A 25392-nucleotide genomic window follows, 5' to 3' on the forward strand; every position below is an offset into this window, starting at 1 on the left:
CAAAGAATCAACTATACAACACATAAGTTTCCAACTACCATTAGAAAATGAACAGCAGGAAGAAGTGTGACAAGTAATATCCAGCATTTCAAATTGCTATCTAATTGTAATTATGAAAATCATTGTTCATGAAGACAAAACAACATTTTTGTGACCCTCTTAGAAGCAAAAAAAGATTAATGGAGATAACTTAATCCTATGTACAGCTCATCTAATGTTAACCACGAAAAGGATATCATGTCATTGGCCAAACAAACTTGTGGTCTGTACCACTAATTATATTCCATGATCCATCAGCAATCTCATCAAAAAGTTGGGTCCACCCCCAAGATGAATACCCCACAAAAAACCAGTAGTCAGTCATGGAGCGATTGTGTAACTTGAGGTTTTGTATTAAATTGATTGTGGCCCATTGGTCAAGGAAGTAGATGTCTGGTAGAACTTCAGGGTGTTCATCGTTTCCGGAAGATTCTCGAGTTAAGGAAACAAGTGGGAGTTCACGTGCTATGACAGGACCACCGTAAGATAGTGGTGCCTCTTTCAGGGAATCCAACCCTTCCTCGAGTTGTGTGATGGTGTCCCAACTGATATGTTTGTTGATGATCAGACCTTGAAATCCGGTAGTTGTGTTGACTTTTACAATGAGGATTTTGGATTTGGCAAATGGATAAATACTCTGAAGCTTTTGGGTTGCAACAAGTATGGAACCAGGTAGTATTTCTTGTACAGATTTAGTGGGGTCGTATGGTGTGTGAGGCACCATGTTGTTTTTGGTGTCTGACTTGTGTGTATAGGAGTAGGACCTGTCTTTTAGTAGAATCTCATTGCTTTCCTTTGAGAGTGAAATGTCCTCATGTGTTGTTACAGGTTCTGATGGTTTCTCATTCCATTCTCCCTGTTCAGCTTCAGTCCATAAAATACCTAGATCATAGAAAATACAATGAATTATCAAATTGAAAAACTTTAACTAATTTCATCAGCTTGAATGGAAGATTGAATATCAAAATAGTGAAGTATTGAAAATGTTTTGCATCTAACATGACCTTACTATGGCCCCAATGATAGAATTTCAGGTGAGAATAAGAGCTACAGAACATAAGAACATAAAAAAGTTTGACCAATAATTACCTCGCTCCTTGTAAATCCAATGAGAATCACCACCTTGATCAGCAATAAACTTGATGACATTAAATACTGAGGTTTCCCCATCATAAGAGATTGCTTCCTTCCTTTCTGCTGGATATAATAGCAGAGATGGGTAAAGATCCCTCTGCATATCAAGACCACATCAATATGCATAAAATTTTGAAATAAATAAAGTTACTGATGAATTCTTAATAAGACTCCATTGTTAAAAAAAGGTTCTACTAAGAACTGATACAGATACAAGACATGAAATCTAAGTACAACATAGAAATGAACATTACATAGATGTAAACATGAGATCCCATGCTTCTAACATGGAACATGATATACACAGACCTAAATTTTGAATTGAATTTACAAATATGTACAATAACCAAAAGCAAGGAATAAACAAGTACCTTAGTTGATGACTGGAGTAGCGAACTACAGTCATTTTCTGTGCAATCCATCATATAGATGACTGGAAGCTTCAATACAGTATTATTTATGTCATCTGCAACACATTTAACCTTCCTTAGCAAAATGATTGTATTGTTCATGTAGCCAAACATTTAGCACTTAAAAACAGAAAGTTATACAAATGAAAATAAAATGACTTACCATTTCTTGATGAGGATTGCTCATTCTTGAATTGACTTTTTACAATATTGCCATAACCCTTGAATGCCTGATATACCTCACGAACCACAAGTTCTGCCCTTAGACAAAACCCACACCAACTACTAGTAAAAAGCACCAATACATCCTTCTTCCAAGCATTGTCATGAGAACCAGAGTGGTTGCCATTGCCAACAACCAACTCCATAAATGTATGAGCACTGACACGTGGTATAGAATCAACCTCATGAAAATCTTGATTAACAAATGGAGGACGTGGGGCCTCCTTAGAGTCAGGAACAACAGACTTAGACCGTTGATATGGTACAAGACTTCCATTGAGAAACTTGTGGAGAAAGGTAGATAGAGAAGAATAGCTAAAATCAGCCTCTTCAGGATACACATAATGTTGATGTGAAAGAGGATCAATAATCACCAATGATGGAATCTTCAAAACGCCTGATAACCCTTCGAGTAACCGAAATTGTCCATCGATAAAGAAAAAAGAAGAGTTAAAACCTGGTAGGTCCACATCTTTAATAGACAGTTCTTCCAGCTTATCATCATCAGATTGAACATCTGTTTCTGACATTGTGATATCAATATCATCAGAGAGTAGCTGGAAGCCTACATCTTTAGCAAGTGAACTTAATTTTGTTTCTTTTTTCTTCTGAAGAACTTGTGCCAAGACTTCTTGCAAGGAACTACCTTGCAAATTTGAAGCAACATCATCAAAAGTAATATGTTTACCTTCCTTCATGGCCATGATATAGATTTTGTCTTTTAGTGCACTTACCTTAGATGATGTTGACATCTTTAGCTTAGGATGCTGGGAAACAAATAAAGGTTTATGAGGATTGACAATGTTTTGAGCATTCATTTTAGATGGAGTATGATTGTCCAAAGCGAGTTCTCTGAAGATAGTAAGAGATTCTGTGCTTTTTCTTCTTATCTTCAAGGAATCGGATGATCTGTCAATGAAAAGGAGTACTGATGGCCTATCTGAAGGTAAACCAGGATCAAAATCATACTCATCACCTTTGAGCTGCATATTCAGTATCAGTCAAGAAATCAGTACAAGAACGATAACAAACTAAGGATCTGTTTCTTTTTCTTTTTTACTTACCTCCATAACAGGTGATTCATTATTCTGTATAATTCTTTTAAAATCACTCCCTTCTTTGAAAACCTTTGCACAGTTAGGACATCCAGCAGAGTAAAGCATCATCAACCATGAACTAGTATCTCCAACAACACCTAAAGATGAAATTAGTGATCTCTCAGAGACTAGACCAAACTTTAGTCTTTCAGGTGGCAGAAAGAAGTCTCTAACAGAAGTAGTGAAATTGTATAGGGAAGACTCAAACAGCTGGAACTCCTCGAAACTACAGGAACCTTCATCACTGGATCTCATTTTCTCAGCCTCCAAGAAATCACTCTCATTCAGAGGAGTAAATTCATCAAGTCCAGGAAGTCCACTAAACTCATCACACGGGATCTTTTCATTTCCCTCCCCCTGTTTCAAAAATATGCATTGTTATTACCAGAACCTTCTATTTTCTTTATGGCTCATAATTATGTGAAATTTTATAAAGTAGAAACTACCATCCACCTGATTCTTGATCCCATCAGCTGAACTTGATGCACTTTTTTCTCCATATAAGCCTGCCCCAAGAAGAACACCTGCATGATGAAGTTTCCATTAGTTCAATATAATATTGCCCCTAACCCGGAAAAGTCATATGCAACTGTTCTTTCTGGATTTCTGGATTATGTCCAGAATAAGTCAACTTAATCTTAGGCCTTGTTTTAGGGAGATCTACTGCTGTAAAATCAGCACTGGTATGATATCTGGTGATGGCCTTTATAAATACGAATCACCTAAATCTATTATTACTTCATTGAGATTTTAGAGATCAATTAAACTGTTAATTATGTGTATGTATGTATCTATGGTATAACATTATACTGACTAGCGTAATCTAACTTATTATGAAATTGTACTTTGAAAATCTAGACTTGTTTAATTTTGTTCCTATTCAGGCATTGTACTTTGTATTAGGACATTATATTTTATATGGGACATTGTAGTTTATATTAGGACAATAGGACCTTCAACTTTTTATTAAGACATTGTACTTTAAAAATCTAACCTATTAAGACAACTATTGAAAGGCATTATTATACATCACAAATCTAAACTTCTATGATTTTGGTTACCAATTATAGCATTATAGCTCTGGTTTTGGTCTTATTAAGGCATTGTATGTGATAGCAGAATATTGTTCTTTGTATTAAGACATTGTACTTTGAAAATCTAACGTATTAAAACCTTGTACTATGACATACGTGTCTTTTACTATATATACATGGAAGATACCATATTAATTAAACATTCAAATAACACACAGATATCAACAGATCAGCAACAAAAATCATTGTTTTGCTCCATAAAACAATTAAAGAGCTACAAAAGAGTACACCAGGGGATAACCTCCACCACAGCATTTTCCGATCATAAAGTTTATTTTCTTTTAGAAAAGAAGTGAAAAGGTAGGAAGTAATACCAAAAGCATTTTCAGATCTGTTATTCATAACCTTGGCCATCAGTTTGGGTGTCCATCCACAGAACTCCAAAACAAGTAAAGCCTTGTCTGTTGACTTGAGAAAAGACGTTAGGTCCTCTGTAGTTGATAAAGACTTGAGGGGGATTTCTTCAGGCAAAAGTGACATAAGATAACGAGCAGATGATAATATGCTTTGAACCCGATGTGTTCCTCGATATTTGTATGGCAAAGAATGGCGATAAAATATGATATTTATTTCCATTGTAGCACCGAGAGCATCTGCTAGCATCTTATCATGATTTCTATGAACGAGCATTAACTTCAGAGTTGTAAATTCTTCTTTCTTTTTACTGACAATGTGGGCTAATTCCTTCATAAGAGATCGAGACTCGCCAGACCCTGGACATGAAAAGACCTTATCAGTTATCAGATTTGTGATAGCATATAAATTAGGGTAAAGGTTGAAGAACACCAACTATAAGGATAATGGAGTAACAAATTTCATTGGTTTATGTAGGTTATTATCTTATATTATCGATAAGAAGAGGGGTACAAGTCTAAACACAATGACTTATGTAGAACTATTAGATATCGATTGGTAAAAGGAAACAACCTATGGATTCATTTATTAACATTATTTTCTCCAAGTATTTGCCTATCCATATGGGATTTTTGGTTTGTTGTTGTGTAGTCCTGAATATTTAAAGAAAATAGTTCATGCTATCATATGAGTGGGATTGTTGGCTAAGAAGAATAGATCATCCCTTGCAAGGGTAAGAAGTTGCGCATCCTCTTCCTCTTTGTTACCTTTCTCCTGTATTCTTCTCCTCTACTTCATTACACGTCGTCATTGAAGTGTTGAACATCATATATGATGTACAATAAACATGAAGCACATTCAAGAGTTTATTTGTGCATAATATGATCCAATAAATTGTTTTACATTCTTGAAATACACATGGGTATAGGATTTAGCACTGCATGTCATATTTGAATGCACCTACTCATGTTAAGCTAAGCACTTCCTCTAGTGCTAACTCGCGTATCAACTTAAAGATCTCTTCCACATATGGCAGCATTCTTGGTTGCGCTCCAAACTTCCCACGAAACTTGTGGTCATATATTCTAAATAATGGCAGTAAAAATTGATATATGAAAGATGATCTAAGTTGAAACGTGCATTAGGAGGTGATTTTATATTTCTTGAGACATAAGCTACAAATATAAGGAGGGGAATTAGGTAGACATGAAATGGATAAGGTAACCAACAATACAGCACTGACACAGTGGCATAGTCATAATGTGTTGTTCCAGTCTCATTTAGTGTTCCTCCTTCTATTTCCTTCTACAATCTCATTCCCTCAACCTCAGCGCTAAAATAGGCCAAAATTATTCATACTCTGCAAATCTTAGACAGCTAGACTTCCAAGTTAAGCCATCCCAATCTTCGACGATTTTAAATCCTAATTGTATGCTTAAGTTGCCAGCATATCTTTTGCCAACAACAATACGCAGCTGTCCTGCAACTCCTATATTGTAACTCACTTTACCTATTCATACTATAGGTCATCATATCAAAATGTTCTACCAGGAAGAGACTTAACTTCCGCATAGCAACGTTATGAATCACTGATATCTCCTTTCACAAGATGAATCAGATTGTGCTTGTTTTCAACTTCAAAATCAATGCGGATTCTAACTCTTCCTTAACAATCTGATAACTGGTGTAACTCATAACTCAATTTCGTTTCGATAATCACTACGTTTAACGTCAAAAAAGTAGATGTATTCTTGTTTTTCCTTTGGATCCGACTATCAAACGCATATTTCCCACACAGAAATAGATGTTTCACACGATCGGAGTATAGATATTTATGATGCCAATTTGTGTATGAAATGCAGGTTTTAAATCCAATAATAAACAATTTCAATGGAGATTTAAAGAGAGAGAATTACATGGCACAGTGACGATGAGGAGGATATGAGGATTTAGACGGATTTGAGATGAAAAGTTGTTTTTCGTAAGAATTTGCCATTGAACTGGTTCCTCTCTGTTGCTGGTGTCGGATTTCGAACGAACCGAGTGGGTTGAAAATGATAAGGAGAGTACGACGCAGAAAAGAAGCAGTGGAAGTAGCTCCGTTGATGAACAACTGCGGAGACGCAAATTCAGAGCCGCCGCAGGATTTTTCATTACAAGGCAGAAAGAAAAAAATATGACCGGCGTACTGCCCGACGAAGACCATCAGAGCGTGAATGCCCGTAAATTCGGTTGAATACGGAATCGGATCCCGTCCGACCAACCCGAACCGAAACAAACTTTACCATTTTGTTTTCAACGTATTTTTTAAAAATGCCTTTATTACACATTAAACTATTAATATTTGTCTAATATAACGTTTAAATATCATATTATTCTTTCTTTATAAACCTTTAAAATATCACATTTGTTAAAATCATTAATTTATAATATTTGTAAACATTATATTCTCAGATATATAAAGTTTTAGCATCCAAAGTTCATGATAAACTAAATAACATAAATAATAAAAATTATATAATTAATTCTCATTATTATATAAATATTATGAATTGCTATGTTACTAGTAATTACACAGTAAACTTTGTATTAATAATATGACATATAATACTAATATATAATTTTAAGATCATATATATTAATAATAAAATTATAAGTATTATAATAAAAACGATTAGGGTAGGGTAAATATCATAGAATCATTGGATTGGTATAATCCTAATATCGTAATCATATCAAATTTGTAATTTTTTATAGAAAAAATCACATAGTCGGGTCCAATAATTTTGATCTCATGGTGTTGTTTGAAACCTAGTATCCAATAATTTTGATTTCATGGTATTGTTTGAAACCTAGTATAACAACAAACATTTAAATTAGATAAAATGAATAAAATAAAAAATGACAAAAGATCGAACATTCTTTCGGAAATAGACAAAAAAAACTAACCATAAAACTATAACTACTAAAATTTAATTATATATTAGTTATTTATACATTGTCAATGTATGTAGGTTGATTCAAATGTTACAAGTAGGTTCTTGTTTGGAACTGATAATCGTACTAAAAGGCCTGATTTAAATATTTTAAATTGGATAACCATTTAAAACATTTTTAAATAGTCAATATTGTCAAAACTCTAAGTTTAAGTGTTCTTAAAGATGTGTATACAAGTTTTTGTTAGTACAAAAATGCGAAATATATGAAATAATAATTTACTTTTATTCCATTTTAGTTATAGTATTTTAGTACTGAAAATTTATTATTAAGAACGTTCAATATAGGAGCTTACCCTTTTGTATAAAGCAACATACATTTTTCATATTTATATATAACTAATTTTTGTTGCTTCGCCTATATTTCTATCATTCTCAACTGTATGGCAACATCAAACAATTTTTTGTAGATGTTTAAGATCGAGGATATTAAGGGATAACATGATAACCTATCATGGCGAGCCTATAACAACCAAAAATTATGATCCAAAAAAAATCATTTTGTTATTATAGTAAGACAAATCTCCAAAACATTGTTTAATCGTCTCAAATAAACAAACATAATAAGTGTCAAACAAAATCAGAGTATGTCCCATAAACAGAGTACATAAGGTGTGTGCGATGTAGACATCCCAAGCTTTTCCCCTTGGAACCAGAAGTACCTGAAACATAAACTGAAAAATGTAAGCACAAAGGTTAGTGAGTTCCCCCAAAATATCACATGTCAAACATATAGTGGACCCTGCCCGACATCGAGTTGAGCTCGGTAAAACGGATCCTACCCAAAATACAATAACATATATCAAAGTAAACATATACTCATGTAATAATCACAAAGATACATAGTATACATATATCCATTGGGCCCTGCCCCGCATCAGGCCTTAGCCTGGAAGACATATAACATAAGCACATGCAAAAGTCACAAAGGCAATTAGCATACTAACAACATAATATAAACATGGTTCGACCCTGGTGCCTTCGACCTGCTAAACCCGGTAAGGAAACTATGTTGGATTAGTGTCTAAGTCCATAACTATTTTGGTATGTACTTGACCCGATGGTGCATGGTCCTTTTGGGTTGCCTTCACCAAAGCAACTTGATTGGAGAAATAAATAGAGAGAGAGGTTATTATGATTTATTAATATGTTATAAGAATAATATATTAAAGGAGAAATCATATTTGTTTAATTAATATTGGTCAATAATTAATTAGGAATTAATTTTGTGATCAAGTGTAATTAATTAAACTAGAGGGGCTAAATTGTAATTATGTGATAGTTACAAAATAAGGTAAGGATTATCTTATTAATGGTTTGGACGAATCTAAGGTGATAAGGCCTTAGAATTCGACTAGGATTAGGGTTTCTAAGACTTATCTTATGGTTACTTGGTGGGCAAGCAACTAGATAAGGATAAGGACTAAAACCCTAATCTTTACACCTAGATAAACCCCCTAAGGCTCATGAATTCGTGTATCCCTTCCCAAGAGGTCCTAGAGACGAATTCCTATACCTCTCCTCTCTCCTTATAACTTTTCCATTTGCTCTTGGTGTTTGTAAGCCATTAGAGGAGTGACACTTGTGACTCTAAGCCTTCCAAAGTCAATTCAAAAAGGAATTAGGATTGTTATTGCTACATAACAATCAAGGTAATATCTTAAACCTAATTATATGTTAACATCGATTTCCATATGTTAGAATTAGGGTTTATAGTCTTGGATTCAAAGCATGTACAATAGAGAAACCTAGATCCAAGCATTAGGGTTTGTATGATCACATAGGATGTCTTATGACAAAAACCCATCAGTGGTATCAGAGCCTAGCTTGGTTTCAATTGTATTGATGCATTGTATAACTGAAAAATTCGATTTTTGGTGTTTTGGAGACTGGACTCGCCGAGTCTATAGCTGAACTCGACGAGTCAACTCGTCAGAAGGAGGGAAAACCAGGATTTCTTGCTGTTTTTGCTTTGGGATAATTACCTTATCATATTAGATCAATATAAATCCGATTTTATGATATATTTGACTATATTTCTGATCTAATTGAAGATATTTATCAATTAATAAGATAATTGTTTCCTTATGTGATAATTGATTGATTATTTTGATTAAATTGATAAATTGTTTTGTAAGAAATCATTAAATAAATCAAATATGGATAATTATGTGATTAAATGTTAATTTAGATTATTTGTTATTTGATCCTTATTGTTATGAAAAGTTTCATATTTTCCCCTTTAGGTTTTATAGTTTAAATTTGAACCCAAAAGTTTTGTTGTTTTGAAATTTAAATAGTTGAAACTCTAATGTTTTGAAAAAGGTTTTAAAACTTGCCCTCAAGTTTTGGAATTTAAATTTTGATTAATAGTTTAATTGTGATGTATATTTAAATTCTAAACCGTAATGTTTTGAAATGTTTCAAAACTTGTCCTCAAGTTTTGGAATTTAAAAGTTGATTAAAAGTTTAATTAGGAATGTTAAATTCTAAAACCCTAGTAATGTTTTGAAAAGTTCAATTCACACCCTTATGGTTTTATTAATTAATTAAGGTGTGTAATTAAAAGAAGTTTAATAAATCCATAAAAGTTTAGGTTTACAATTTAATTGAATTAAAAGTATAATTGTTAAATTTGATCACCTAATATTTTAAAAGTGTAAAATGCACCCTATACTATATATAACATTAAAAGTCTAACATTATACATATGTATGAGTAAAAGTCAGTCTTACCGTTAGTAGGCCTCATTCATGAAGCTGGTCTATAAGGGGTGTTTAAGGAAATTGCCTATAAAATGGCGATTGAATGGGTATCCACTCTTACCCACCGCATTCTTAACTAGTGGAGGGTCGTTAGCCGAACGGGTAGGATAGGACGAAACCTTCCATTATAAGTATAATGAAATACAAAAGTAACTAAATGTTTTTACAAATTCCCAATCTTAGTTACTTAGGCAAAGTGAATTGATGCAATTTCATGAAATTACACTTTGTGCCCTTGCGAAGACGTTAGTGGAGCGTGTGTGGTTTACCGGCATACTAAATGGTTCTAAGCAAAGGTAGCAAAGGGTGCACATTAGCATGTAATTTATATATAATACTTCATATTTATGTGTAAGATGAAAGTAACTATGCACACACCTGTCAAGGTGGTGATTTCGAACTTAGACAGCGGTTCGTTACTCTTGAAACAATTTCTTTCGTCAAAACCTAGTATCATTACCACTAAGGGTTTAGTCTATCATTCACCGAGACTAATTAATAGTCTAGCTATCATTACTATTATATAAGCGTTAAGCAATACTTATATAACCCATAATAATAGCCAAAATACTTATTATAAGTTCCTAATAACGTTCCTATAATTAATTAGAAGCTATATTAAAAATAGCATAGGCACAACTCACTTACAACGAGTTTTTATAGAAAACCGAACTTCGCTTGGAGCAACATTTTTTAAACCGAAATACCATTTTTCTCGGGACTTTGGGAGTCTTGGGGCTTCCTTCGGGTGCTAGGGGGTTTACCTAGGCTTTAGGGGGGCTAGGATAGTCTAGAGAGAGAAAGAAGTTAGAGAGAGAAGTGAAAATGTGCAAGAAATCCGGCTGCATTCGCAGGGTATTTATAGTCGCGAGCCCTCTCGGAACGCTGGGCGTTCGAAACTGCTACGCGGGGCATAGCTTCGAATCATACAACACGTGTCGCGGAGCTGCTGGGGTGACGTGGACCTCCTCGGACCATATAAGATACAAAGTACGCGTAACGTTCTCTTCGAACGCGAGGCATTCCTCAGACGCGCTGCATTCTTCTTGTATGCGTTGCGCTTGTGAACCAGGTGTCCGAATCCAAAGCGAAGCCTTGGGCAACAAGCAATGACTCAGATGCAGCCACGTCATCACCCTTCTCGCAGATTCGCAAATTCACACTCCGACTTCAAAAATTCGTAACTTTCGCATACGAGATCCATTTTCGACATTCTTTATATCCACGCGTAGGCGGGGACGTACTCTACAACTTTCGTTTAGACTCTATCGAATAATTTTGACTTTATTTTAAATTTTATATTTGTAACAGGTCGGGAGAAGATTGGTCCATTAAAAATCCATAACTTCTTCATTCAACGTCCATTTTCGTCTGTCTTTTTACTATTATGCTACTATTAACAAGATCTTCGATTCTCGTTTAGGTTGTGTCGGCTAGATACCGCTCGGTCTAATATCCAAACTCCGGGCTATGCATTGTTAAGCCGAAACTTCGAAAAATCATAACTTCCTCATACGAAGTCAGATTTGGGCGTTCTTTTTATGGACACTCTCGGTTTAACATGTTCTACTACTTTTGTTTAGATCACTAAGGCTAAAAGTCATTCTATCGTAAATTCACAATTTATGCTTCATGGTGTCGTGCCGGTTTCGCCGTGAAATTTCGACGGGTCATAACTTCTTCGTTATAACTCGAATTTTGGAGTTCTTTATATCGGGTTTATCTCACACTTTAATTTTGACACTTATTTTTATCCTTTATTTATTATACATTTATAAATAAGTAATAAGCACATAAATGCACATAATTCACATAATACTCAAATAATTCATCATTATTACTTGAAAAAGAGTGACAATAGTTGACCTAGACTATTACATCATCTACCACTGCTTAGCCCTGAAACACGGGCGTTACAGGCGAGGTCGGTCATCGGATTATGAGGAGTACCGAGGTGGTACTTAAGATCACTGAGTTAATCCAGCAGGTTCGAAGTAGGCTTCATACATCTCAAAGTTGGCATAAAAGTTATACCGACAGACGCCGATCAGATCTAGAGTCAGGTGGGGTATATGGTTCTCCTGAAGGTGTCAGCTTGGAAAGGTGTCATCCGGTTTAGAAGGAGGAGCAAGTTGGGCCCTATGTATATCGGTCCTTTCAGGGTTTTAGCTCAGGTGGGCCAGGTTGCATATCGTCTGGATCTTCGAGATGAGCTTGGTCAGATTCACAGCACGTTCCATGTCTCTGAGCTGCGGAAGTGCTAAGTGGATGATTACGCAGTGATACCGCTGGAGGATATTCAGGTGGATGACCCCCTGAATTATATTGAGAGACCGTGGCTATTCTTTACCGGAAGATGAAAACCTTGAGGAACCAGGTTGTTGAGTTGGTAAATGTGCAATTACAACACCTCAAGGGTTCGAAGTGGACTTGGGAGCTGAAAGATGATATGAGGGATCACCACCCAAAGTTATTTGAGGCATCAGACTTCGAGGATGAAGTATGACTTAAGTGGGGGAGAGTTGTAACACTCGATTCCAGGTACAAAAATCATTTCGTTTACATATGATTTTTCCTTTTGAAGGCCACGACATGGTGAATCCTCACCACGACGTGACGATGAGTTTTGGGCCGTGGGGTTTAATGAGCCACCATAACGTGGTGAGTGTGCCACGATGTGGTGGTGATTGTTGGGAAAAAACCTATAGCTTAAGGGTTGATCCCTATTTAAAAATCCTCAACCCTTCTTAGCTTCCATCCCATCAGCCTCCATCCATCCTAAATCGTCCCTTGCAACCTTAGAGCCCTTGTGTGAGTTTTTGGCCTTAAAGTGTGTGATTTTGGTGCTTGTGGAGGAAGAAGGTGGTGGAAGATCACATTGGGAGTCTAAAGCACATAATATCCATGAGTTTACCTTCTTTTAGCATCTCAATGAGGTATAAAGTCTTTATCTTGATAAGTTAATGAAAGACCCTAACTTTCGTATATTTGAAAGACCCAAACTTTCATACTTCACAATATCATTACTCCAAAACATGCTACTTGCATATTCATAAAAACAATATTTTACATTGATAAAGGGATTACAAACTATTGGATACAAACCGTCTATTACAAAGTGTTATATATTACATAACTACCCAGGATATTGTAATTTATACAAACATAAACTGAAGTACAAGAGTACTATTACAAAATATTCTAAATCTTTCAACAATATGTGAACATACTAGTTACTTATCACCTGCAATTGTTAAACATTGATAGGGTAAGCGATGACGCTTAGTGAGTTCAATAATAGATACAATATAACGTTATGCCATATATATACTTCAATGTGGCAAAAGCAACAACAAGATGTATGTGAGATCATGTGACAAGCGTTCATATCAATCAAAGATTTTATTCAAAGATATATTTTTCAATTCTTGATATACATCAATAAGACTTTGGCCCAAATGGCATAAAAGACATGCAATTTCTGATTAGCATCTTGTTAGATTTCAGGCTTATAGTCATGTCTAACCATTTGCCAATGCCATAAAATAGAAGTTATTCTCTTACGGAGACATCCTCTACATGGTCAGAGACTACGTACCAGTACCAATGTAAATCTAAGTCATTTCACTGATCACATGGTCAAAGGTATTACATTTGCTATAAACATAGCGAATAAAATAACACGGGAAAATAACTCAGAATAATAACACTGAAAAGCACATAGCACATATAACACATAACATACAATTGTTCCTATATATTGAACTCACCTTAAGTTAACCGGGGGTTAAAATAGTAATTTGGGCAACACTTCGGCTTTAAATATGACTTTCTATGTTGAAAAGCGGGAGCTTAATTGAAAACCGGGCTCTGCGAAGGTAGGGCTTCAAAACCGAAAAGATAAATTTTCCGGGCTTCTCGTGGGTCTCGGTACGTGTTTCAGGTGCTAAAATTGATATCGGGGATTTGGGGAAAGTCAAAATAGTGAATATATGAAATTAGGGTGAAAAAATGTCAATTTTTCAAAGTTACCCGGGAAGGCTCGCAACCTCCCTTTATATAGGGTGAAAGGGTTCGGAATTAGTGGCTGGGAGGTGTCCACATCGCGCCTGCGAGGCTCGGTCCGGAGGGGGTGACGAAACTGCTCGGTGGCATCAGCAGCGAAGGGCAGGTGGCGCGAGAAGTGAAGGCCACTAGGCCTGCTGCGCGGCTCGGACATAGAAGCGATGCGAAGGGCGCGTTAGGGGCTCGTGGCTGCTTCGGATTGGGACATGCGTCACTTCTCAGGCTGGGCCACGTCTCCGGTGACGCACCTGCTTCGTGCGAGGTGATGTGGTCGGTACTATTCATCCGAGATTTCTCGGTTTTCGGGCCCCGAACTTCTAAAATCCATAACTTTCGCATACAAGCTCTGTTTTTGACGTTCTTTATTTTTAATATGCTTTGGGTCAAAATTGCATGTTTAGACTTCGTTGGCTAATTTTGACTTTATTTTTAATATTATTATTTTTAACAGACCGGGATAGGAAAATCCGTTAAAAATTCATAACTTCTTCACCCGACATCCGTTTTCGTCAGACTTTTTACCGTTGTACTATAAATGACGAGACATTCGATTCTTATTTAGGATGTATCGGTTAAATATCGCTCGATCTAAAATTCGAGTTTTTAGTTGTCTACTGCTAAGTTGAAACTTCGAAAAATCATAACTTCTTCATACGAAGTCAGATTTTGGCGTTCTTTTTATCAAATTTTTCGGTTTAACGAATACTACGACTTTCATTTAGATTACTAAGGCTAAAAAGTAGTTTATCAAAAACTTGCTTTTTACGTCATTCGGCGTCGTGCCGATTTTGTCGCGGATCTTCGGTTGGTCATAACTTCTTCGTTATAACTCGGATTTCGACGAGGTTTTCGCCTACAAGTTTCTAACAAGATTCTCTTCAATATCAAATAATAAAATTTTACTTATTTAAAATTTTATATTTTCGCTAAATTTCACTATTTGGCTTTTAATTGGAATCTCATAAGACTTCCAATATTTTATGAGTGATTCTAAACATAGTTTTACTTCATTTCCAGTAAAAACCATATGTTAGAACTCAACACTCAATTTCACATAGTATTTCACAATTTTTATTCATTACAAAACACGATTTCAAAACGTGTATGTTATAGTTAATGGATAAATCTTTGGATTTTCCCCCTTTTTCTCTATATCTTGTTGCCTTGGGTGGTTGAACTTCATAAAGTTTGCAACTTTATGAGTCTCCAGACCATTTGGAGCATTTAGCTCTTTGGATCTAGTATAGAATTGAGTTTTGAGAGCATGCATGGAATCTTGGCCTTTTGCCCTATTTTGACCTAATAAGAGTTTAAGACATGCATTGGACATGTATGTCTGCAAAATACCGATTTTTATGGTATGTTTGGTGTTAGAGACTATCTTGAAGCTTTTAGTCAAATAACCTTATGGATTGGATGATTATTGCTTAAGCTATGAAGTGTTTTGTATCTTACAGTTGAGATTTATACATTTTGGAGGGTTCTATTGGATAAAGTTGGAAACTTTATCCATCTAGACACTATTTTGGACCAGATTTGAGTTGGAGATTCTTTGGAATTGAAGAAAGCGGCTGAATGCATTAAGCTGCTGAAAACCCTATTACTACAGTGTGGCGAGGCCACCACGACGTGGTGGCGGGGCGGTTCACGATTGTTTTTTTGTATTCGACACAACAATGTGGTACAAGGGTACCACGACGTGTCGGTTGGCTGAGTTGACTTTTCATGACCTTTTTGGCCATTTGGCTTAGTTGTACCCAAATGGGTATTTTGGGTATTCTAGTTTATATTGAGAATTGGTCTTTTACCCTAGTTTGGACCCTAAGTGTGAGTCAGGATCCAATTATTAATTGGATATTATTTTGTGAGTATAGCGCAGGGGATTTTAGAGGGCCATCAACAAGAGATTTATGTGCTAGGTTCAACGGTCTGATGTGAGTTTCCTCACCATGTTTAGCAGGTTGAAGGCACCAATGACGGCCCATGATTATTATTATAGGATGCTAGATGTTTACGTGACTCTTACATGTGTTATGTGTTGGTATGTATACTGAGCGAGACTCGATGCCAGGCAAGGCCCGATGACTGTATTGTATGCTATTATATTTTGTGATTATCGCATGTGTTATCATGATTATATGTTATATGTTTTTAGAGTAAATTACTGAAATCGTCCCTATGGTTTGGTCAAAACTACACGTTTAGTCCATAACTTTTTTTTTTTGCACTCGGATCGTCCATGTGGTTTGATTTTGTTGCGTTTTCCGTTCCTATAGTTTGGTCAAAATTGCATGTTTGGTCCCTAATTTTATGTATGTAAGGGACGAAAAACGTAACAAAATCAAACCACAGAGACGATCTGAGTGCAAAAAAAGTTAGAGACTAAACATATAATTTTGACCAAACTATATGGACGATTTTAGGAATTTACTCATGTTTTTACGTGTACCAGGCGGGGTCTGGTGTCAGGCGGGGTCTAATGAATGACAAATTTGTAATCTGAGCGGGGCTCGATGTCAGGCGGGGCTCGAGGCCGAATGGGATTCGATGTGGGGCGGGGTCCCAGTATGTGTTAAATTATGTATGATATGTGATAGTTTGGAGAACTCACTAAGATTTAGACTTATAGTTTTCAGTTTATATTTTATGTATTTTAGCATTGAAAGGGAAAAGCCTGAGATAATTGCAAAACACACACCACATTTTTCCGTATTTTGAGATTTACTCTGATATGATATGATGTAGTGACATACTTTAGTCTTTTTGGGTTGTATGATAATGTTTGGATTATTGTTTTATAAAATTAAAAATGAAAATTTTAGGTATTGTTTTTAGGATGTTACAAAACCGCATTCCACTCCATTTGGTCTACGTTTCCCTCTCTTTCTTGATAAATCATTCCCTTTGGGCATAAAAATGAGTCCAAAATCGGATGAGATTAAAGAAAAGAGAGACAAAGGTAAAGTTAAGTTGTTTACCGCAGGTAAACAAGTAATTTTGTCTCCGATGGATGAAAAGTGTCACTTGCAAATAGATAAGGGACGATTTATGTAATCCACTGAAAAACAATAATATTAGGCTTTGCAACAGACATCTTGACAGAAAGGACGACCAATTGGAGCAACCTAACAACAGTATTTTGCCCCTCTTCGATTTTTGACAATTCGTCTGAGATTTTGCAGCCGATCACTTTCCGGCGGGCCATTGTGTTGTCCCACATCTTCTTTTTCATCTTCTTCAAAATCGAAGGATTAGCGCTTTATTCCACTTGAATATACAATAATGGCAGTATTCTTCTTCTAGGGTTACTGAAAACCCTCCCCCTTACTGAATTCAAAGAGACAGGGAGGGGAGAGAGATGTCTCGCCAAGCGACGACGACCGCCTTTCATAAGTCGAAGACCCTGGACAACAAATATGTAAGAAATGTTCATGATTTCGCCCAATTTCTATAGGGTATTTCGTAGTCTTATCCCCTTCGTTCCAAAAATTGGTGCTATCTTTTTGACTTTGGATGTGAAATCTCGCACTCTATGAATATGAATTGATGTGGTTTTGAAGTTTTTGGAAATTTTTGGTTAATTACTCTAAATTTCGGAAGTAATTTGATGCAATAATGGTGATGTTATATTTGCATCACACTCCATAACTATTGCATTAAAAGAGTACCGACGTTTGACATCAGTACTCAAAAGACGGCTCTTCCATGGGAATCCAGTTGAGCTCATGTTCTAGACATGTAACGTTGTTTTAGATTACAAAGAAGATATGAGGTTGCTTATTGTTGTTGTTTCTCTTTCCTATAGCTAGAAGTTTTTTGAATTTTAGTCCATCTTTTGGCAAACAACAGCACTTCTCTAGACCTGTTTCATGATCGTAGCAATGTAGCTTTGTGAAATAATTTGTGTAGTTGGAAGTCAACCAGATGTAGCTTGAGATCTCATAGCTAGGTTTGTTGGTACTATCATTTCTATTCTTGTAATGATGTTGGAAACTATTAGTGAAATACCAAATCCGTTGTGGGATTTATCCCCTTAGTGGAATGCTATTTTTGTTATGATCTACTTTCGGCATATGCTATATCTTCATACTGGATTTGAGTGTGCTATTTCTTTTATGTTTTCGAAGATGCTCGGAGATGAGATTGGGAAAGGAGCATATGGTCGAGTTTACAAGGGTTTAGACTTGGAGAATGGAGATTTTGTTGCAATAAAACAAGTTTCTCTGGAGAATATTGCTCAGGAGGACCTCAACATTATCATGGTACAATTTATCTCCTTCTTTTCCTTTTAATATTTCAAACATGCTGTCATGTGCTGTATTTGATATATGGTTAATTAGCATATGATACTCAACCACTTACATTCTGTATTAACACATTTGTTGCTTTCTATATGGATAAATTGTGAACCAATTGGACGTGGTAACTTCTCAGCAAGAAATTGACTTACTTAAGGTACTACTTTTGTTCTAACTTTATAGTTATTTTTGTAACATTGCAGGAATATTCTAATGTTTTGTAAACCATATGATGCATTTCTTTTGATACAGAATTTGAACCACAAAAATATAGTAAAGTATCTTGGATCCTTAAAGACAAAGACCCATCTTCATATAATTCTTGAGTAAGTGTGTTAAAATTTATCAACCTTAAATACATTTATCACTTGTATTAGTTTTGAAAGTGTGTTTAATTGGTGATAATCTTTTTAATCTAAGGTATGTGGAGAATGGTTCACTTGCAAACATTATCAAGCCAAACAAATTTGGGCCATTTCCTGAATCACTGGTGGCTGTTTATATAGCTCAGGTTTGTTTCTAACATTGAACTTATGTACCTGGTTCAAATTTTTGATATAAATATTTCTGACTTTAATGCATGAGCAGGTTTTGGAAGGCTTGGTTTATTTGCATGAACAGGGGGTTATTCATCGAGATATTAAGGGTGCCAATATTTTGACTACTAAAGAGGTAAGTATAAGAGTATTTTTTTTGTCTTTGCCCTTTTAGCTCTGAAATTTATCTTACCTTTTTACCTCTTTTGGCTTTTCTTTCCAGGGTCTTGTTAAGTTAGCAGATTTTGGGGTTGCAACAAAGCTAACAGAGGCAGATGTTAATACACATTCAGTTGTTGGCACACCTTACTGGATGGCTCCTGAGGTATATATATTTATATTTATATATTCTTATTTTTTTTTTTTATAAAAACTCGATCTTTCCTGTATAATTTTTTCTTCTTTAGGTGATTGAAATGTCAGGAGTTTGTGCTGCATCTGATATATGGAGTGTTGGTTGTACTGTAATTGAGCTACTTACTTGTGTGCCTCCTTACTATGATCTTCAACCCATGCCAGCTCTCTTTAGGATTGTTCAGGTATTCTATCATTGTTGATTTACCATGTCCTGAAATCATTGTTACTGAATTTCCTAAATTGCCCTTCAGGATGAAAATCCTCCAATTCCAGATAGCTTGTCACCTGGTATCACAGATTTTTTACGCCAGTGCTTTAAAAAGGTAAAGTGTAAAACAACTGTCTGGTTTTATGCTTCCTTTTTTACTTTTCTTGTAGTTATCTATTTTCTCTGTTTTAACATTAATTTTCATATTTCAGGATGCTAGGCTGAGACCTGATGCAAAAACACTTCTTTCTCACCCTTGGATACAAAATTCAAGGCGTGTTGTATTGCAGTCTTCACTTCGCCATAGTGGTACACTCAGGTAATTGCTGTAAGGATAAGGATTATATATATTTTTATATAAAAATCATGTTTTTATATTCGAAGAGCATCTATTTTTACAGGAACATAGAAGATGATGGCTCAGTGGGTGCAAAAACTTCAAATGCAGATGATCTAACCACTGTTGAGAATCTCTCTGTGGAGAAAGTCAAAGTATTTATTTCCTTGTAATTAAAACTAATAAGTACAAAGTTTCAAACACTCTTGTATTACAGTATATAATTTTTTTTTTAAACTTATTGATGTTCCGAATTTCAGGAAGCTAAAACAGAGTTGCTATTGGCTGAAGCTACTCTTGCTGGCAAGTCATATGAGGAAAATGATTCAAGTAATGAAAAAGCAGATGTATCAGAAGACGATGTTGCAGTTGCCACTTTAGCTATTCATGAGAAATTACCATTAGAACCTTCATCTGTAAACAATGAAACTAATCAAGAACATGCCCATGAGAAGCTACTATCAGAATTAGGTGCCACTGAGATAACGATAACAAATGGTGACTCAGAGTCAAAATCAAAAACTACAAAAGTCAAAGAAAACGGAAGTTCAGTTACTACTGAAACCAGTTCAACTACTTCTAGCCACAAAGGCCATGACAACACTTCTCAAAAGTCTATGAAAGCATCAAGAACAGTTGGAGGAAACAACGAACTGAGTAAATTCAGTGATACACCTGGTGATGCTTCGTTGGATGATTTATTTCAACCAATGGATAAAACCTTTGAAGATCGGTCAGCTGAAGCTTCAACATCTGCTTCTTCATCACACATGAATAGTAATAATAATAATAATCAAGGGAACACAGATACAGGAAGAGCTGACTTGGCAACACATTTAAGGGCTACAATTGCTCAAAAACAGTTGGAGAATGAACCAGGTGGACAGTCTAATGGAGGAGATATACTTCATCTTATGATGGGTGTTTTAAAAGAAGATGTGATTGGTATTGATGGTCTAGGGTTTGATGATAAACTACCTGCAGACAATCTTTTTCACCTGCAAGCTGTTGAATTTGGGAAATTAGTTTCTTCATTGAGACCAGAGGAATCAGAAGATGTGATTGTGTCATCGTGTCATAAGTTAACTGTTTTCTTTCAACATCGCCCTGAACAGAAACTTGTTTTTATGACTCAACATGGATTACTCCCTCTTCTGGAATTGCTTGAGGTTCCTAGGACACGGGTATGTTCAATTCAAAGTGGCTTACTACTTACTAATCTTGTTCTTCTATTATTATTATATTAAATATTTTAGTAATATATTTTAATGCTATTCTTTAGGTGCAGGTTATATGCTCCGTGCTTCATGTCTTGAATCAAATCATCAAGGATAACACTGACTTTCAGGAGAATGCTTGTCTTGTTGGACTTGTAAGTATTTAGGGGTTATTTCTTTTTACTTAATCTATGGACAGAATGACTTAATCGGAATTATCCAAAAGAATCTGACTTAATGGATTATGACACCAACCCTTTACCTATAAGGGTAAAATGGTCATTTAGTCTCATTTTATTTACGAAAAAAACCTCCCCAGGTACCTGTTGTTATGGGGTTTGCAGTGCCTGATAGAACAAGAGAGGTTCGTATGGAAGCAGCTTACTTTTTGCAGCAACTTTGTCAGTCAAGGTATAAAATTTTCTCATTTTCCCTAAATTTTCTAATTTCTTTGTGTTTATACTATAAAAAGCTGATTGTATTGAGGTGGAATATTTTTGTTACAGCTCATTGACGTTACAAATGTTTATAGCATGCCGTGGGATACCTGTTCTTGTGGGATTTCTGGAGGCTGATTATGCAAAATACAGGTTTTTAGTTCTTTTTAATTTGTATAATTTCATACAGAACTGAAGCAATTATGATTACATTCTAGAATGTGGATGCTCTAATGAACCTTTTTCCAAATTCCAGGGAAATGGTCCATCTAGCTATTGATGGAATGTGGCAGGTATTTAAGCTTCAAAGATCAACACTTAGGAATGATTTTTGTCGAATAGCTGCAAAAAACGGAATATTACTGAGGCTCATAAATACCCTTTATAGCTTAAATGAAGCAACCAGGCTGGCTTCCATATCTGGTGGAGGTGGCTTTTCAATGGATGGTTTAGGTTTAGGTATAGCCACCCGATCAAGATCCGGTCCATTAGATTCAAGTAGTAACACTTTCATGCAAACTGAAAGTGCAGCCAATGGGATGGATTATGTTGACCATGTCAAAGTCAAACACGGTGTAACAACAGATCAATCATCTTCTCATTCACCTGATTCAAGATTCTTCACTTTAGACATTGATAAACATCATCATCATCATCATCAATCAAGCAACACTAGTGCTGAAGCTCCATTTAATTCAAGATCACCAGATTCCAATACAGTGAAGGAGGAGAGAGGAGATGGTTCACACGATGTTGAACATAAACAGAGACTTTCTAATTTTGGAAGGTTGTCCACTGATAGGCCTAGGAAATCTATGGATGTTGTATCAAATGGGCAAGAAAATGTCCGCCCTCTATTAAGTCTTTTGGAAAAAGAACCCCCTTCACGACACTTTTCTGGTCAACTTGAATATGTTCGCCATTTGACCGGATTAGAAAAACATGAAAGTATACTCCCACTTTTGCATACTTCTATTGAAAAGAAGAACAATGGGCTCGATTTCTTAATGGCTGAATTTGCTGGTACTTTATGACTTCCTTTCTTTTGAGTAAATTACATTTTTGGTCCCATTTTTCAGTTTTGTTCCTTATTTGAGCTTCTTAAATCTTTTTGGTCCTTGACTTTAGCTATTTTTTGCAATTTTGGTCCCAAAAATAGTCTCATTTTTATCTGGAATAAGGAGAAAAAATGTTACAATACCAGCTATACTTACTTAGGGACCAAAAATGTAATTTTCATTTTGTTTGTTGAATTCAACAGAGGCTTCTAGTCGTGGAAGGGAAAGTGCTAATAACAATGAGTCGATGCCTAAGACTCCACATAAATTAGTTAATAACAAAAAGACGGGGGTGGTGGGGTCCAATGAGGGTGGGGGTGGGGCATCCACATCAGGAATTGCATCTCAAACAGCATCAGGCGTACTCTCGGGTTCCGGTGTTCTTAATGCTAGACCAGGGAGTGCCACGTCATCTGGACTTTTGTCCCACATGGTGTCCCCATGGAATGCTGACGTGGCGAGGGAATATCTTGAAAAAGTGGCTGATCTTTTACTTGAATTCGCGGGTGCTGACTCAACAGTAAAGTCGTACATGTGTAGCCAAAGTTTACTCAGCCGGTTATTCCAAATGTTCAACAAAATCGAACCCCCTATTCTATTAAAGCTTTTAAAATGCATCAATCTTTTGTCCACGGATCCACACTGTTTGGAACATCTACAAAGAGCCGATGCCATTAAACATCTTATCCCAAATCTTGACCTCAAAGATGGCCCTCTCGTTTCCCAAATTCATCACGAGGTAAGTGAAATTATATCTCATTAATTATGATTATTGACTTTCTTTGAATAATAATGATGTTTATTATTATTTTTGTATGTTGTTTGAAGGTCTTGAACGCACTATTCAACCTATGCAAAATTAATAAACGGAGACAGGAACAGGCAGCAGAAAACGGAATAATTCCACATTTAATGCGTTTCATAATGTCGGATTCTCCATTAAGACAATACGCATTGCCTTTGTTATGTGATATGGCCCACGCGTCACGTAATTCGAGGGAACAGTTGAGAGCGCATGGTGGAATGGATGTCTACTTAAGCTTACTTGAAGACCAGCTTTGGTCTGTAACAGCTTTGGATTCAATTGCTGTGTGTTTGGCACATGACAATGACAACAAGAAAGTGGAACAAGCTTTGTTGAGAAAGGAATCTGTTCAGAAGTTGGTCAGATTCTTTCAGTGCTGTCCTGAACAGTTTTTCCTTCACATATTAGAGCCATTTTTGAAAATCATCACGTACGTTTTTATTTTTTAATCCATTAACCTTTTTTTTTTAATCATAACAATATGTGTATAATCAATCCTTTCCTTATGTTGCCCTGCAGGAAATCAATTGAGATAAATAAAACACTGGCTGTTAACGGGTTGACACCGTTACTCATATCCAGACTTAATCACCAGGATGCTATAGCACGTCTCACTCTGCTAAAATTAATAAAGGTTGGAATTTGGAAAAGTGTTGCTTCTTTTTTTTTCATTCTACGTTAAGTCATTTTTATTTATTTATTTTGTTGTGACAGGCTGTATATGAACATCATCCACGTCCAAAGCAGCTGATTGTAGAGAATGATTTGCCTCAAAAATTACAAAACTTAATTGAAGAACGAAGAGATGGGCAAAGCTCTGGTGGTCAAGTTCTGGTGAAGCAAATGGCCACCTCACTGCTTAAAGCACTTCATATCAATACTGTTTTATGATTCATTTGATTCGGTCTTGAGTCTGTTTGACTTTTCACGTGTAAATATATAATTTTTGGTGTGTCATGGGATGTAATTATTTATTTTGATTTTTTGTTTGTTGGAATCACGTTCTCGTGTTTTGGTTTGGTTTGTGTTTGATTTCATCTTGTGTAATCTGTACCCTAGCATGCTGCCTATGTATAACAAAGGTGTATAGATTATTATATTCTAATCGATTGCTGTGCTTTGCTGTTTTAAACGTGTGCAAACCCAAGCCAACACACGCCAAGCAGCAAATTAACAAAACTAAATTGTATTTGTGTTGTCATTTTATAGTTTATAATTTTTTAATAAAGTAATCTTTTAATATATTCAACGACAAACTCAAAGAATCCTTTTTGCAGATTACTAAAGAATTATGAGAATAAGTAAGGTAAAAACATCTTAAACGCGAATTTGAGATGAAGTTGTGGACTTATGGTCATTATTTCTTTTGGTATTACTTTTGCTTTTAGTGTAATATAATTGGTTTGGTATTTTACTCATCAAGTGCTCAAAAGATAATAAAGTATAAAAAAAATTGCCAATCACTCAATTATGTTAGTAGTTCCAAGAATGTTAGTTGTTACTCTAATTAAAACATGAAAATACTACAAATTGATATTTATATTTCTTCATATATATATATATATATATATATATATATATATATATATATATATATATATATATATATATCATCACTAACCCAATAGAACAAATATTATCTAGAAAAATTTAGCTTGTTCTAGAATGCTTTAGAAGATTCTAGAACATTGTGGAAGACCATGGAAGACTTCAGAATATACCGGAAGAGTCTAGAATACTTTAGAACGACATGGAAGACCCTGAAAGGTTATGGATCATTCTAGAAGACACTGGAGCAACTTAGATCTCTCCAGAACATTGTAGAACATTCTAGAAACATATGGAAGCTTATAGAATATGTTAGATAGTTCTAGAGTTATCTAGTAAGTAGTTAGTATATACTAGTATCTAGAACCTTCCTAAGAGGTCTATAAATAGGTGTGAAACTCATTTGCTCTAAACC

The 25392-nt window shown here is 35.5% G+C and overlaps 2 protein-coding genes across 4 annotated transcripts; one reads left to right on the top strand and one right to left on the bottom strand.

The window, feature by feature from the left end:
* Window positions 1–65: 65 nt before the first annotated feature.
* LOC145035046 (uncharacterized) lies at window positions 66–6547 on the bottom strand. Of its 2 annotated transcripts, XM_078983619.1 has the most exons (8): window positions 6267–6547; window positions 4311–4709; window positions 3356–3426; window positions 2870–3259; window positions 1747–2788; window positions 1545–1639; window positions 1129–1270; window positions 66–921 (listed from the first exon to the last, which is right to left on the bottom strand). In XM_078983619.1, exons 1-8 carry the CDS (start codon window positions 6502–6504, stop codon window positions 236–238), a joined length of 3063 nt encoding a protein of 1020 aa, XP_078839745.1. In that variant the 5' UTR covers window positions 6505–6547; the 3' UTR covers window positions 66–235. The 2 variants fall into 2 exon arrangements, with proteins under 2 accessions (XP_078839745.1, XP_078839746.1); XM_078983620.1 differs by lacking the exon at window positions 6267–6547 and having other exon boundaries at window positions 3349–3426; window positions 4311–4454.
* A 10736-nt stretch (window positions 6548–17283) lies between these two features.
* LOC145035048 (MAP3K epsilon protein kinase 1-like) lies at window positions 17284–24561 on the top strand. 2 transcript variants are annotated; one of them, XM_078983622.1, is made up of 20 exons: window positions 17284–17594; window positions 18304–18438; window positions 18611–18631; window positions 18727–18800; window positions 18895–18985; window positions 19063–19146; window positions 19234–19335; window positions 19418–19549; window positions 19619–19690; window positions 19788–19894; window positions 19977–20067; window positions 20173–21096; window positions 21195–21284; window positions 21449–21540; window positions 21636–21719; window positions 21823–22589; window positions 22828–23363; window positions 23453–23859; window positions 23949–24063; window positions 24144–24561. In XM_078983622.1, the coding sequence occupies exons 1-20, from the start codon at window positions 17535–17537 to the stop codon at window positions 24318–24320; spliced, it is 4161 nt and encodes a 1386-aa protein (XP_078839748.1). In that variant the 5' UTR covers window positions 17284–17534; the 3' UTR covers window positions 24321–24561. The 2 variants fall into 2 exon arrangements, with proteins under 2 accessions (XP_078839748.1, XP_078839749.1); XM_078983623.1 differs by having other exon boundaries at window positions 21201–21284.
* The last annotated feature ends 831 nt before the right edge of the window (window positions 24562–25392 follow it).

Source organism: Lactuca saligna, chromosome 3, assembly GCF_052625555.1.
Source record: "Lactuca saligna cultivar CGN05327 chromosome 3, ASM5262555v1, whole genome shotgun sequence".
NCBI classification, from domain to species: Eukaryota; Viridiplantae; Streptophyta; class Magnoliopsida; order Asterales; family Asteraceae; genus Lactuca; species Lactuca saligna.